General features: G+C 45.1%; 1 protein-coding gene across 2 annotated transcripts in view; it reads left to right on the forward strand.

Annotated features, from left to right (window-relative positions):
* The window catches only part of immp2l (inner mitochondrial membrane peptidase subunit 2), a 168,982-nt gene that overhangs the window by 115,799 nt on the left and 39,457 nt on the right, over positions 1–13,726 (forward strand). For both annotated transcript variants that reach the window (XM_039001555.1, XM_039001554.1), the window contains exon 4: positions 12,139–12,204. In XM_039001555.1, coding sequence (XP_038857483.1) covers positions 12,139–12,204 — 66 coding nt within the window. The remainder of the gene's footprint in view (positions 1–12,138; positions 12,205–13,726) is intronic.

A 13,726-nucleotide genomic window follows, 5' to 3' on the forward strand; every position in this document is an offset into this window, starting at 1 on the left:
AACATAAATATTCAGACCCTTTGCTATGAGATTCTAAATTGAGCTCAGGTGCATCCTGTTTCCATTGGTCCTCCTTGATGTTTCTATAACTTGATTGGAGTCCACCTGTGGTACATTCAATTGATTGGACATGATTTGGAAAGGCACACACTTGTCTATATAAGGTCCCACAGTTGACAGTGCATGTCAGAGCAATAACCTAGCCACAACGTCGAAGGAATTGTCGGTAGAGCTCCGAAACAGGAATGTTTCGAGGCACAGATCTGGGGAAGGGTACGCACAGCCAAACTGAACAGTCGGGGGAGAAGGGCCTTGGTCAGGGAGGTGACCAAGAAGCCGATGGTCACTCTGAGAGAGCTCCAGAGTTCCTCTGTGGAGATGGGAGACCCTTCCAGAAGGACAACCATCTCTGCAGCACTCCGCCAATCAGGCCTTTATGGTAGAGTGGCCAGACGGAGATCACTCCTCAGTAAAAGGCACGACAGCCCACTTGGAGTTTGCCGAAAGGCACCTACAGGACTGACCATGAGAAACAAGATTCTCTAGTCTGATGAAACCAAGATTGAACTCTTTAGCCTGAATGCCAAGCGTCACGTCTGGAGGAAACCTGGCACCATCCCTACGGTGAAGCATGGTGGTGGCAGCATCATGCTGTGGAGATGTTCTTCAGCAGCAGGGACTGGGAGACTAGTCAGGATCGACGGAAAGATAAACAGAGCAAAGTACAAAGAAATCTTTGATGAAAACATGCTCCATAGCGCTCAGGATCTCAGACTGTGGCGCAGGTTCACCTTCCAACAGGACAACGACCCTAAGCACACAGCCAAGACAACGCAGGCGTGGCTTCGGGTCATGTCCTTCAGTGGCCCAGCCAGAGCCCGGACTTGATCTCGATCGAATATCTCTGGAGAGACCTGAAAATAGCTGTGCAAGGGCCTCCCAGGTGGCGCAGTGGTCTAGGGCGCAGTGCTAACTGCGCCACCAGAGTCTCTGGGTTCGCGCCCAGGCTCTGTCGCAGCCGGCCGCGACCGGGAGGTCCGTGGGGCGACGCACAATTGGCATAGCGTCGTCCGGGTTAGGGAGGGTTTGGCCGGTAGGGATATCCTTGTCTCAACGCGCTCCAGCGACTCCTGTGGCGGGCCGGGCGCAGTGCGCGCTAACCAAGGGGGCCAGGTACACGGTGTTTCCTCCGACACATTGGTGCGGCTGGCTTCCGGGTTGGAGGCGCGCTGTGTTAAGAAGCAGTGCGGCCTGGTTGGGTTGTGCTTCGGAGGACGCATGGCTTTCGACCTTCGTCTCTCCCGAGCCCGTACGGGAGTTGTAGCGATGAGACAAGATAGTAATTACTAGCGATTGGATACCACGAAAATTGGGGAGAAAATGGGATAATTTTTTTTTTTTTTTTTTTGCTTTTTTTTTTTTTTTAAATAGCTGTGCAGCGACGCTCCCCATCCAGGCTGACATAGCTTGAGAGGATCTGCATAGAAGAATGGGAGAAACTCCCCAAAATACAGGTGTGCCAAGCTTGTAGCGTCATACCCAAGAAGACTTGAGGCTGTAATCGCTGCCAAAGGTGCTTCAACAAAGTACTGAGTAAAGGGTCTGAATACTTATGTAAATGTGATAATTATTATTATTTAACTTTTTTACATTTGCAAAAATTTCAAAAAAATTGTTTTTGCTTTGTCATTATGGGGAATTGTGTGTAAATTGTGTGTAGATTTTTTAAAGAAAAAAAAGATTTAATCCATTTTTGAATAAGGCTGTAACGTAACAAAATGTGGGAAAAGGGGAGTCTCAATGCGAATCCACTGTATGTTAGTATTGTGGAGTAAAACTACAATGTTGTTGATCCATCCTCAGTTTTCTCCAGTCATTAAAGATTGGCCTCATGGTGAAATCCCTGAGTGGTTTCCTTCCACTCCGGTAACTGCGTTAGGAAGGGCGCCTGTATGTTTGTAGTGACTGGGTATATTGATACACCATCCAAAGTGTATTTAATAACTTCACCATGCTCAAAGGGATATTCAATACACCTATATATATATATATATATTTTTTTTTTTATCTACCAATAGGTGCCCTTCTTTGCAAAGCATTGGAAAACATCCCTGATCTTTGATGTTGAATCTGTGTTTGAAATTCACTGCTGGACTGAGGGTATCTTACATTTAATTGTATGTGTGGGGTGCAGAGATAAGGCAGTCATTGAAAAACGTTAAACAAAAAATGTTAAACAATATAATTGCACACACAGTGTGTCCATGCAACATATTATGTGACTTGTTAAGCACATTTTTACTCCTGAACATATTTAGGCTAGCCATAACAAAGCGGTTGATACGTACTAATTCAAGACATTTCAGCTTTTCATTTTGTAAAACTGTCTAAAAACAATTCCAGTTTGACATTTAGGGGGTATTGTGTGTGCTGTAGGCTAGTGACATTTTTAATTCAGTCTGTAACACAACAAAATGTGGAAAGTCAAGGGGTGTGAATACTTTCTGAAGACACTGTATATCCCAGCTGGGAGCCTGTTTGTGGTCTTTCCATCGGCAGACCATGCCCTCTGTTGTTCTGTGTTACACAGTCGACCAGCCGCTCGGTCATACCCTTCCCACCTCTCTGCACCCAAGGGAATTATTGATCCCTCTCCATCTCTCAGCACCTCTCTGTTGTGTAGGATGTTAGAGTCTTAACTACATCAAGAGGCCACAGCCTGGCCATGTGCATGCTGCTGAGGCCTCGGGGTGGGAGGGGAGGTGGGGTGAGGGAAATGGAGTGAGCTAAGTGCCCCTCCTGTCTATGGCCCCCACCCCCATGTCTTTTCATTGATTAACCATTAAATCTGTCCAAGCTAAAACTGTGTTCCTTTAACGTGACCTGCTCCCTTGTGTTTCCGTATAGTGCTACCTGCTACAATATCACAGCCTGCTATGTAGCCCAAGTCAACAACAACAAATAATGTTTTGCCTGCGCAGCCCGCCATAAAAACCTGCATTAGCTATGCTAGAAATGTGCCTGTCATTAGCATTAGCAGTATGACTACATTTATTAGGCCAGCCTATTATGTGGTTCCCATGCATAATGTAATCTGGAGAGGAGAGCTTCCCTCTTACATCTGCTCAACACCGCCTGCAAATAATCAGCAAGTCAACAATTCATTAGGGATCGATGTTAAGCTGTCAGCTCCCCACGGCGTCCTACCAGCCCTTTCCTCCTACCTACCCACCCCATCTCTTGTGGTCTACTGCCACACACAAGCATGTGCGTGCACACACCAGACACACACACAAGTAACTGCCTGTTATTTGTATGAATAAACCATAATCAATAAGTTTTGTTTGGTGCAATGAACTAGCCACATGTAGATTTTTCACTTTGGATTAAGCTATCAGTATGACCGATCATTGCATTAATACCTAATGTAATACATTAACTGGAAATGCTTGGGGTGTTAGATGTCACCATTCCCTTTCCACAGGCCCAGGTAGGACTTGCTCTGCTGCTCTGACTGAAAAATGCATGGCGCTTCAGAATCCGAGTCATACTTGCTGGGAATGAGTTTTCCCAGTGTATCAAATCAATCTTTGTTTAGCCCATGAATCCATGTGCTACGGTATATTGATATTCTCATAGTGGGGATTTTGTAGGATAGGTAGGTCGTGTGGCTTGGTTTCCATTTGGCTCTTTTCTTTATTAAGCAAGGAGGTTTTCATAAATCAATTGATTGTTTTTGCGCTAGCCTAAATCTGTCTTTGGCTCTGACAAGGCATGGTACAGATGTCGGATCTTAACTTGATCAATCTTTTGTCGTGGAAAATGTTCCTGCGCATCAGGAAATTCAAATGAGCCTCATGAAACCCACAGTTCTCTTTCTATCCATGTGGGGGCAGTCTAGTCATTCGGACCAGTGGAGCCATATTTGTTCATATTCTGTAGTCTATCCATTGTCACGTAATGAAAGTTGTGAAAATCGATGATAGGCTACTGTTTGTGTTTCCCTGGCTGAGTTGATGAGGTGATTATTTTTTAGGAATCAACTGTAAAATAATACATTTTTAAAAAATTGTTAAATCGTGGCCTGGGGCGCACATACACTGAGTGTACAAAACATTAGGAACACCTTGCTAATATTGAGTTGCATCCTTTTTGCCCTCAGAACAGCCTCAATTCGTCGGGGCATTGGGCTCTACAAGGTGTCGAAAGCGTTCCACAGGGGTGCTGGCCCATGTTGACTCCAATGCTTCCCACAGTTGTGTCAAGTTGACTGGATGTCCTTTGGGTGGTGGACTATTCTTGATACACACGGGAAACTGTTGAGCGTGAGAAACCCAGCAGCGTTGCAGTTCTTGACACACTCAATCCGGTGCACCTGGCATCTACTACCATACCCCGTTCAAAGGCACGTAAATATTTTGCCTTGCCCATTCACCCTCTGAATTGCACACATTCACAATCCAAGTCTCAATTGTCTCAAGGCTTAAAAATCTTTTTTTAACTTGTCTCCTCCCCTTCATCTACACTGATTTGAAGTGGATTTAACAGGTGACATCAATAAGGGATCATAGCTTTCACCTGGATTCCCCTGGTCAGTCCATGTCATGGAAAGAGCAGGTCTTCCTAAAGTTTTGTCCGCTCAGTGTATAGGCCCACACCGTTCTGGCTCAAATAACTAATTTCCCCCGATTGACTAGATTTAGTTACACATTTCAAATATGGACAGTCCAGGGATATTTTACCCCCGATCTTGATAAGAAATGACCATACCAGACACTTTCATTTTAGGCCGTGGCTGAGGATCAAACTTTTTCAGGATCTTAGTCTTCTGGACAAAAAGATCCGGAGCTTCCAGAAGCTTCTGCGCATGTGTACACGTCGAGAACAGGCTACTCAGACGAATGGTGCTTGTTTTAATACATTTAGGCCAAAGCCGAATCAATGTCTGCAAGATCACATAATGATAGTGTTCTACATTACAGAACCGAATATAATAGCATAGTATAACGTCAGCGTAAGACAAGGACACCACCGCATTCAATCGTGAATGTTAATTCTTCAAGTTTTACCGGTGAAACTTTAATACATTATCTGCATACAGTGCATTTGGATTCCGAAAGTATTGTTACGTTACCGCCTTATTCTAGAATGGATTAAATTCATTTTTTTCTCATCAATCTACACAAAATATCCCATAATGAGAAAGCAAAAAAAAACAGAAATGCCTTTTTCACATAAATATTCTGATCCTTTGCTATGAGACTCGAAATTGAGCTCAGGTGCATCCTGTTTCTATTGATCATCCTTGAGATGTTTCTACAACTTGGAGTCCACTTGTGGTAAATTCAATTGATTGGACATAATTTGGAAAGGCACACCTGTCTATAAAAGGTCCCACAGTTGACAGTGCATGTCAGAGCAATAACCAAGCCATGAGGTCGAAGGAATTGTTCGTAGAGCTTCGAGACAGGATTGTGTCAAGGTACAGATCTGGGGAAGGGTACCAAAAAATGTCTGCAGCATTGAAGATCTCAAAGAAGACAGTGGCCTCCATCATTCTTAAATGGAAGAAGTTTGGAACCACCAAGACTCTTCCTAGAGCTGGCGTCTGGAGGAAACCTGGCACCATCCCATCGGTGAAGCATGGTGGTGGCAGCATCATGCTGTGGGGATGTTTTTCAGCGGCCGGGACTGGGAGACTAGTCAGGATCGAGGGAAAGATGAACGGAGCAAAGTAAAGAGAGATCTTGATGAAAACCTGCTCCAGAGCGCTTAGGACCTCAGACTGGGGGCGAAGGTTCACCTTCCAAACAGGACAACGACCCTAACCACACTGCCAAGACAACGCATTAGTGGCTTCGGGACAAGTCTCTGAATGCCCTTGAGTGGCCCAGCCAGAGACTGGAATTGAACCCGATCGAACATTACTCAAGACTGTAATTGCTGCCAAAGGTGCTTCAACAAAGTACAGAGTAAAGGGTCTGAATACTTATGTAAATGTGATATTTCAGTAATTTCTTTCTTAAAACCTGTTTTTGCGTTGTCATTATAGGGTATTGTGTGTAGATTGAGGACATTTTTGAATAAGGCTGTAACGTAACAAAACGTGGAAAAAGTCAAGGGGTCTGAATACTTTCCGAAGGCACTGTAGTAACCATTTGATTTCAATCAGTTTGATGGGGACATGCATTTAGATCTTGAGTTATAGTGTTGTGAATGATGTAGCCTACAGTGAGATATATTTTAGAGCAAATGGTGATAGCAAACTGTAGCATAGCCTACCTGTTTATTTGGCTTAGTGGCACGCGCTGTTGAGTTTTGGCCACGAGAGAGAGAAATGCTGTGTTTTTTTTTGTCTTACAGTAACATTATACTATGCTATTATACCGTATTTGGTTCTGTTATGTAGAATACTGTGATCGTTATGTGATTGTGATCTTGCAGACATTGATTCAGCTGTGATGTAAATAATTAAACAAATTAAACAAGCACTATTTGTCTGAGTAACCTGTTCTCTACGCGTAAAGTAGGGAATATACACATCCGCTCATGCGCATAAGCTTCAGGAATAAACGTCGTGGCTGCGGTTCCGACTTTTCCGCGATCTTTAGTCCCGAAAAAGTTGGATCCGCAGCCACGCCGTTTATTTTAAAGACAGTTGTATTTAACAGATAACATAAATAAGGACGGCTCAGTTGGTAGAGCATGGTGCTTGCAACGCCAGGGATTTGGGTTCGATTCCCAAGGGGGACCGGTAAGGGAAAATTAAGTCACTTTGGATAAGAGTATCTGCTAAATGACACAAAAAAAGTTAAATAACAGTAGGCTACACCAACATGAGTTTCCATTTATATAAAGTATCAAAACGATTGCCTAGCACTGAGAGCGAACTCATGATGCTCGGAGCCAAAGCATGCTGCAAAGACCACTCCTCTACGGCAGTTCATAATGCTCTAGCAAGCCGTGAGCATACTTGATGATAGAAGGTTGGTTCGTAATGGCCTCACCAAATCATAGCCTAGGTACGGTACTACATTGTACAGCCTTCAAACACTGCTTCCAGCTGCCCCCTGGCGGCGAATTCTAAATATTAATTCAAATCCTCCTGCTGCAGGATTGTTTTCCTCCTGCAACGAAATGGGTCAAATTAAGACCTGACATCTGTAGGCTACAGGGGAGTTTGAGGTTTGCATGTGGATCTCAAGTCAAGATTCCAGTAACAAATTGAAACTGCTTGTCATAAATAATTCATGTCTCATAGTAATGCCATTTCACGTCATTTCAATTAGCCTGCATTTTATGTTTGTGATAAACTCAATATACAGTAGTGTCTATTGAGAGATGCAACCATTACCGCCATTATTCTATCATGGAATGGTGTTGCGTGTGAGGTACAGTATCTTGTAGCAACCTATTTATCCCATTCATTCACTTGTTTCTGTGCAGCCTGACACTCGGATAGTGTTTTGCTTTAGTGCTGTCTGTTAAGACTGACATCAGAGATTGACCGTGGACACTTTTACTTTTTTTCTCACACGTGTAAAGCACTAGTATTGCGTTCTCTTGTGGATTCATCTCCCCACCAGTCTACATAGAGAACCTTGGGAAAGCAGGATGGCCATAGAGGACTACTGTATGACGACTGCTTCTTTAAATATATGCAGAGCCAGGATATTCAGCGTGATATTGGTGCATTTTTTGCATTTTTATGCATGATTAGGCTAATTCTGACCCCATTTAGTAGCTAATGTTGTGACAGTGCTGAATGAGGTCTGCTGCTCCCTAAAGATGCCTCAGTATGATGTTTAATTATGAACAAGCCCTAAATACAGCCAGAGTGATGGGAGATGGAGAGAGAACGAGGGAGAGGGGGGAAAGAGAGTGGGAGAGAGATGCAGATGGAGGGGGGAGAGTGTGCCGTTCTGGTAAATTAGGCAGGCAGTGGTGGGAATGTCTTTTCCTATGGTTAGAGGAGTACTCCCAGCACTCCAGCTCTCGCCTCATATTGACCTGCCTCACCTGGATTCCTTAGACGCTAAAAAATCCTAAATAAATCTTCATAGAAATCATATATCTTCCTCCTCTTGGCACACACAGCCAAATAGTGTTTAACTTTAGACACATCCAGTATTTATGTGTTATGATGTGCTTTCACTGAAAACGGAGGGGGTTCTATTTTACCTCAGGCTTATTACTGGTTTACCTCGTTAAATTCTGGTATTTTCTACTGACGGCAGATTCCCTGTCTTGTCTTCCTATCTGTTCAAGCCCTGGCGGACACACAGAGGCGAGTATACTTCAGGGCTGTTCTTTTTCTCAAATGTACCTGTAGAGCGATGCTGCCGAGAGAACACCACGTCCATTCTGCTCCAGCCTGAAACCCACATCTGTCTCATTGCTTTCAAAATACACCAGGAACAAAATGTCACCAGAAGGGAAAGCCCGACGCAAATAACAGGTAGTTCCCTCTCTAAAACCTCTGCAACGCCTACATATTCATCCAAACCGTGCATAAAGTATCAACAACAAAAGCCTGTGTTGGACTGAGCATCTTTCTCTTTCCTCAATCCTCCCCCTTAGCCAAGCCTCCCCCTCAGCCAAGGCTCCCACATAACTATAGGCTGTGCCCTCTGCCTTCTCTGCTGCAAACTCCCTCCACACTCAAGGACTACCGCAGTGCCACACTGAAAACCAGACCTCTGTCATCGTTCCCCCCCCCCCCCCCCCCCCCCCAAACCAACCACATATGACTCACACACATAGGCGAGAGAGATTAGTAACTTACCAGCGGGAGTGAGCCCCCTCACATACTGTATTGAGCGGCAGCAGGTATTCACCTCATGGCTGGGACCCATGTTTTAGAGCAGCAGTCCAGCGTGACACCATGAGACTCAGACTCACAGACGGTTTTTCACGTGTATTTCCAAGTCCAATAGTCTTCTTCTCCTTTCGTTGCGAGAAAGGCAGAGGGAAAAAGAGAGAAACAGGAGAGGGAGGGAGAGATGGGTAGCTCCAGCTCTGATGCTGTTCCACTGTGTGTGTGAGGGAGAGAGAGAGAGGTAGGCTCTGTTAAAGATGCTGGGTACAGAGCAGAGCGATGGGGCGGGCGCTGTTCCCTGTCTACCCCTCCGTTTCTCCATCGCAGTTAGAGAGCAGATCACTCAGCTGATCAACCATCACTCTGCCCCGCTGCTGCCAGCTCCACCGTCATTAATAACAGAAACGTTTTGGAACGAACAGCTCACTGAAGACGGGACGTTCGGGTATTCGTGCGGCTGAGTCTGTTTCTGCGATCACGTGGACTCTTAAAAATGTGATAAAACTTTGTTGCTCCTTGCTGAAACAAGCAAGGTGTTGTAGCAAACAAGTCTTTAGTTGCCATGGCAACACCACCCTCCCTGCAGCAGAATGGAAAGAACAGGCTTGGAACCTCTAACCCTGGCAATTTGACTGGTAAAATCCTTGTGCGGGCCTCCTAAGAGAACTTCAGAACGCCTAAGTTCAAACAGTGTAAACTTAAACGACTAAAGCCAGATATAAGGTACACTACATGACCAAAAGTATGTGGACAGCTCGTCGAACATCTTATTCCAAACTCATGGGCATTAATATGGAGTTGGTCCCCCCTTTGCTGCAATAACAGCCTCCACTCTTCTGGGAAGGCTTTTCACTAGATGTTGGAACATTGTTGCGGGGATTTGCTTCCCTTCAGCCACAAGAGCATTAGTGAGGTTGGGCACTGATGTTGGGCACTGATGTTGGGCGATTAGGTCTGACTCGCAGTTGGCGTTACAATTCACCCCAAAGGTGTTTGATGGGGTTGAGGTCAGGGCTCTGTTCAGGCCAGTCAAGTTCTTCCACACCGGTCTCAACAAACCATTTATGTATGGACCTCACCTTATCCAAACTGTTGCCAGAAAGTTGGAAGCACAGAATCGTCTAGAATGTCGTTGTGTGCTGTAGCGTTTAGATTTGCCTTCACTGAATTTAGGGGCCTAGACCAAACCATGAAAAACTGCCCCAGAACATTATTCCTCCTCCACCAAACTTTTCAGTTGGCACTATGCATTCGGGCAGGTAGCGTTCTCCTGGCATCCGCCCAAACCAGATTTGTCCGTCGGACTGACAGATGGTGAAGCGTGATTAATCTCTCCAGTGAACGTGTTTCCACTGCTCCAGAGTCCAATGGCAACGAGCTTTACACCACTCCAGCCGACGCTTGGCATTGTGCATGGTGATCTTAGGGTTGTGTGCAGAAATTGGCTTCAGCATGTAGAAAAATCACTACACCGCCAAGATGGGGGCCTCTAAAATAATCTAAAAAATTCAGTCATGCCGACCTCGCCAATTGCCAAGCCCCATGCCACGGCCACCACCTAAGCTCCTTTTCGATCCAGAAAAAACCCTGGATACAATGGCTGCCTGGTATTGTGATGCAATCATTGTCATGGTAATGTAGAATGTTTGTTCAATTGATGTTAACTGATGTGGCTTATGCAATGGAATGTATTTTTTTGTAATGTCAGTTGAGTTGAATCAACAAATCACAGCACATATTGATCGATACACTTCCTGCTTTGATCCTCGCAGTGGCTGCCAGTCCACACATTATATTATCATTGACTTGAGTAGGGATACCCGTTCTATTCATTCTATTTCTATGGCAGCACATGCAGTCAGGAGAGGAGAAAATGTGCTTAAAACAGATGTTATGTATAACTATTTTCTTGTGTTGCTTTTCGAACGGTTATTACGTTGACCGTGGTCATTTGGCTGGCCAATTACCGTCATCCAAAAATCCATGACCGTCACAGCCCTAATACACACACACACACAGCCTCTCTAGAGACAGGCTAACCCCTGTTTAGCTTGCGGGCTCTGTTCTCTGAGCTGCTGGTAATTCTGATTGGCTGAGCGGGCTGCCAATCAGTCATGATCCCCTGTATCCCTGAGGCAAAGAGGGGGGGGGGGGGGGGGGGGGATGTGGAGGAGGAAGGATGGAGGAAGAGAGAGAGCAAATGTGTGTGTATGTGTGGGAGAAAGGGAGTGACAGTGTGTGTGTGTGTGTGTGTGTGTGTGTGTGTGTGTGTGTGTGTGTGTGTGTGTGTGTGTGTGTGTGTGTGTGTGTGTGTGTGTGTGTGTGTGTGTGTGTGTGTGTGTGTGTGTGTGTGTGTGTGTGTGTGTGGGCCTCTATGTAGCAGTCTGTGTGTTAAAGGGAGACTGAGGGAGAGGGAGAGCAGGGAGGGATGGAGAATGGATGTGACTTCTTATTAAGACTGGCATTTCTGTTTGATTCTCTGGGCATTTGAAGGCAACGTTTAACAAACGGCGGTTTCTGTGGGTCATTATTCAATGCCTTTGTGTAGACGTCCCTCATTTGGCCAGACACTCTGAACTGAACACCATTGTATCTCTGGCTCCCTGGTTGCCTCACATTTATCTATAAAACCTGTGGATGGAATAGAAGAATTTTGACCATTTGTAATACTGTTGATCATGGCCTTGAACATCACGCCCAAGCGAGAGAGTGAAAAACGACAAATCTTTTCTAAATTACCCATTTATTAGACTGATTTTGTGTCCAGAATGCGAATGCCATTGCTTTGTATGTCCTCAAAAGGACTGTCATTTGTTGATATCAAATGAATCGTGTCCTCTGTTGGCTACTTAGAAGTATTTCGTGGCTTGGAGAAGGTCATCGGCATGGCAGTAATGGTTGTAGAATTCATTAACTGAGCATTGCGGTATTACGGGTTATTAAGGGTTTATTATAAACATGAAGCGAATGAGCTCTCTCTACCATGGTGCTGCTATGTTTGTGTTCCCCGGTGGTGTGTGAGGTCCACATGTTGAGAGAGGGAGGGAGTCAGTGATGAGGGGAGGAGGAGGAATAAGATCCTGGTACTTGAACCCACCCAATACTCACTGCAGTATATTCTGTTTCTCTGTCTGCTGGTGAGGAACACTGATTCCAGTTCAATCTAGTGTTGTGAATAGGGTCTTTTATTTATTTTTTGATGAAAGCGTGGAGTGAACAGGGTCGCTACAGCACAGGGTTTATTGGTGCTATGAGCTGATGGATAAATATATCTCTTCATCATATATCTTAATTGATGTCATGTATCTTTATTGTTTCAGGTCTCCCAAGAACCCCCAGCAGAAGATCATCAAGCGGGTCATAGCCCTTGAGGGAGACTTCATCAAGTACGTACAGAATCCCCCCCCCCCCCCATAGCTTTATCAAATCAAACTTACAACCCACGACACATTATACAGTAAAAACGAAACAAAAGGCAATAAAATAATGTAAAACAAAGGGTGTCTTAAAGGCCTATTCAGAGACTTCCTATGAGAAGACTACTGCTATAAGTAAACTCATTGTTTACTCAGGAATTTGAAGCTCTGTCTTAAACCTCTATTTCTTATCTACCAGCTTCAAATCTTCGGGTGCCACTACTCGTACCACAATGTCGCCATGTAAATCCCTCTGGCAACTATTTGTGACGGGTGCCGCTGAACAAATTACGAGTCACTTGTATTGCCTGGGAGGAGATAGATGAATAATTAACATGGGGGTTTGATGATTGCCTAAACTGGCTGAGGCTGGTGTGTGTGTGTGTGCATGTGTGTTAGCCTGCGGGCCCGCCATGCTATAAATCACAGCTATGGTTTTAATCTTGCTATGCACAGAGACTGTCTGCTCTGCCTGACACAGGAAGAGGACTCTCAGCCAATTACAGCCCTCTGAGTGGTGTGTGTGTGTGTGTGTGTGTGTGTGTGTGTGTGTGTGTGTGTGTGTGTGTGTGTGTGTGTGTGTGTGTGTGTGTGTGTGTGTGTGTGTGTGTGTGTGTGTGTGTGTGTGTGTGTGTGTGTGTTTTTGCTATGTGTATCCCTCTGAACTGAGCCCCTCCTCAGAGATATAGAGGGCCATTTCGGAGATTCATCTCCACACAATGATGGCTTACGGGACATAAATCGCGTTGCAATCGAATCACGGCTTTAAAAAAAACCAGAAAGCCCAAGTGTTACGCCACTGTATTGTCAGAGAAATTGTTGCTACGCTGTGTAAAGCTGATGACTGGAATGCATACATTGAGAGAAATGCGGAGTATATTCATGTGAGGTGTATGAGGAAGAGCTACCTCAAGATGGAGATTCTGATGTTCGTAGAGGTACGGAACAACGTGCCAGGCAGACTGTCAGACATGGCTGGTGGACAAGACTATGGCTGTGGGTCCCCATGTCCATGATAGCATACCGCTTAGGATGCATGTCCAACACATTTGATTCATTCGCAGTGGTATTATACCAGACACTCTCCTAACTACTGTATGTGTACCAGACACTCTCCTAACTACTGTATGTATACTTCCTAGTCTAGATAATGAAACGGAGCATTTGACTTGACCTGCCCAATTCACCTCAGGCTTTTACACATCATCGTCGTCATTATCGTGTTTCATATGTCCATTTATCATGTGTATCTGTGCCCTATAGGTCTCCCGAGTGGCGCAGCGGTCTAAGGCACTGCATCGCAGTGCTAGAGGCGTCACTACAGACCCGGTTCGATCCCGGACTGTATAACAACAGGCCGGGATTGGGAGTCCCATAGGGCGGCGCACAATTGGCCCAGCGTCGTCCAGGTTAGGGGAGGGTTTGGCCGGGATAGGCCGTCATTGTAAATAAGAATTTGTTCTTAACTGACTTGCCTAGTTAAACAAAGGTT

The sequence above is a fragment of the Salvelinus namaycush genome, chromosome 9 (assembly GCF_016432855.1).
Source record: "Salvelinus namaycush isolate Seneca chromosome 9, SaNama_1.0, whole genome shotgun sequence".
NCBI classification, from domain to species: domain Eukaryota; kingdom Metazoa; phylum Chordata; class Actinopteri; order Salmoniformes; family Salmonidae; genus Salvelinus; species Salvelinus namaycush.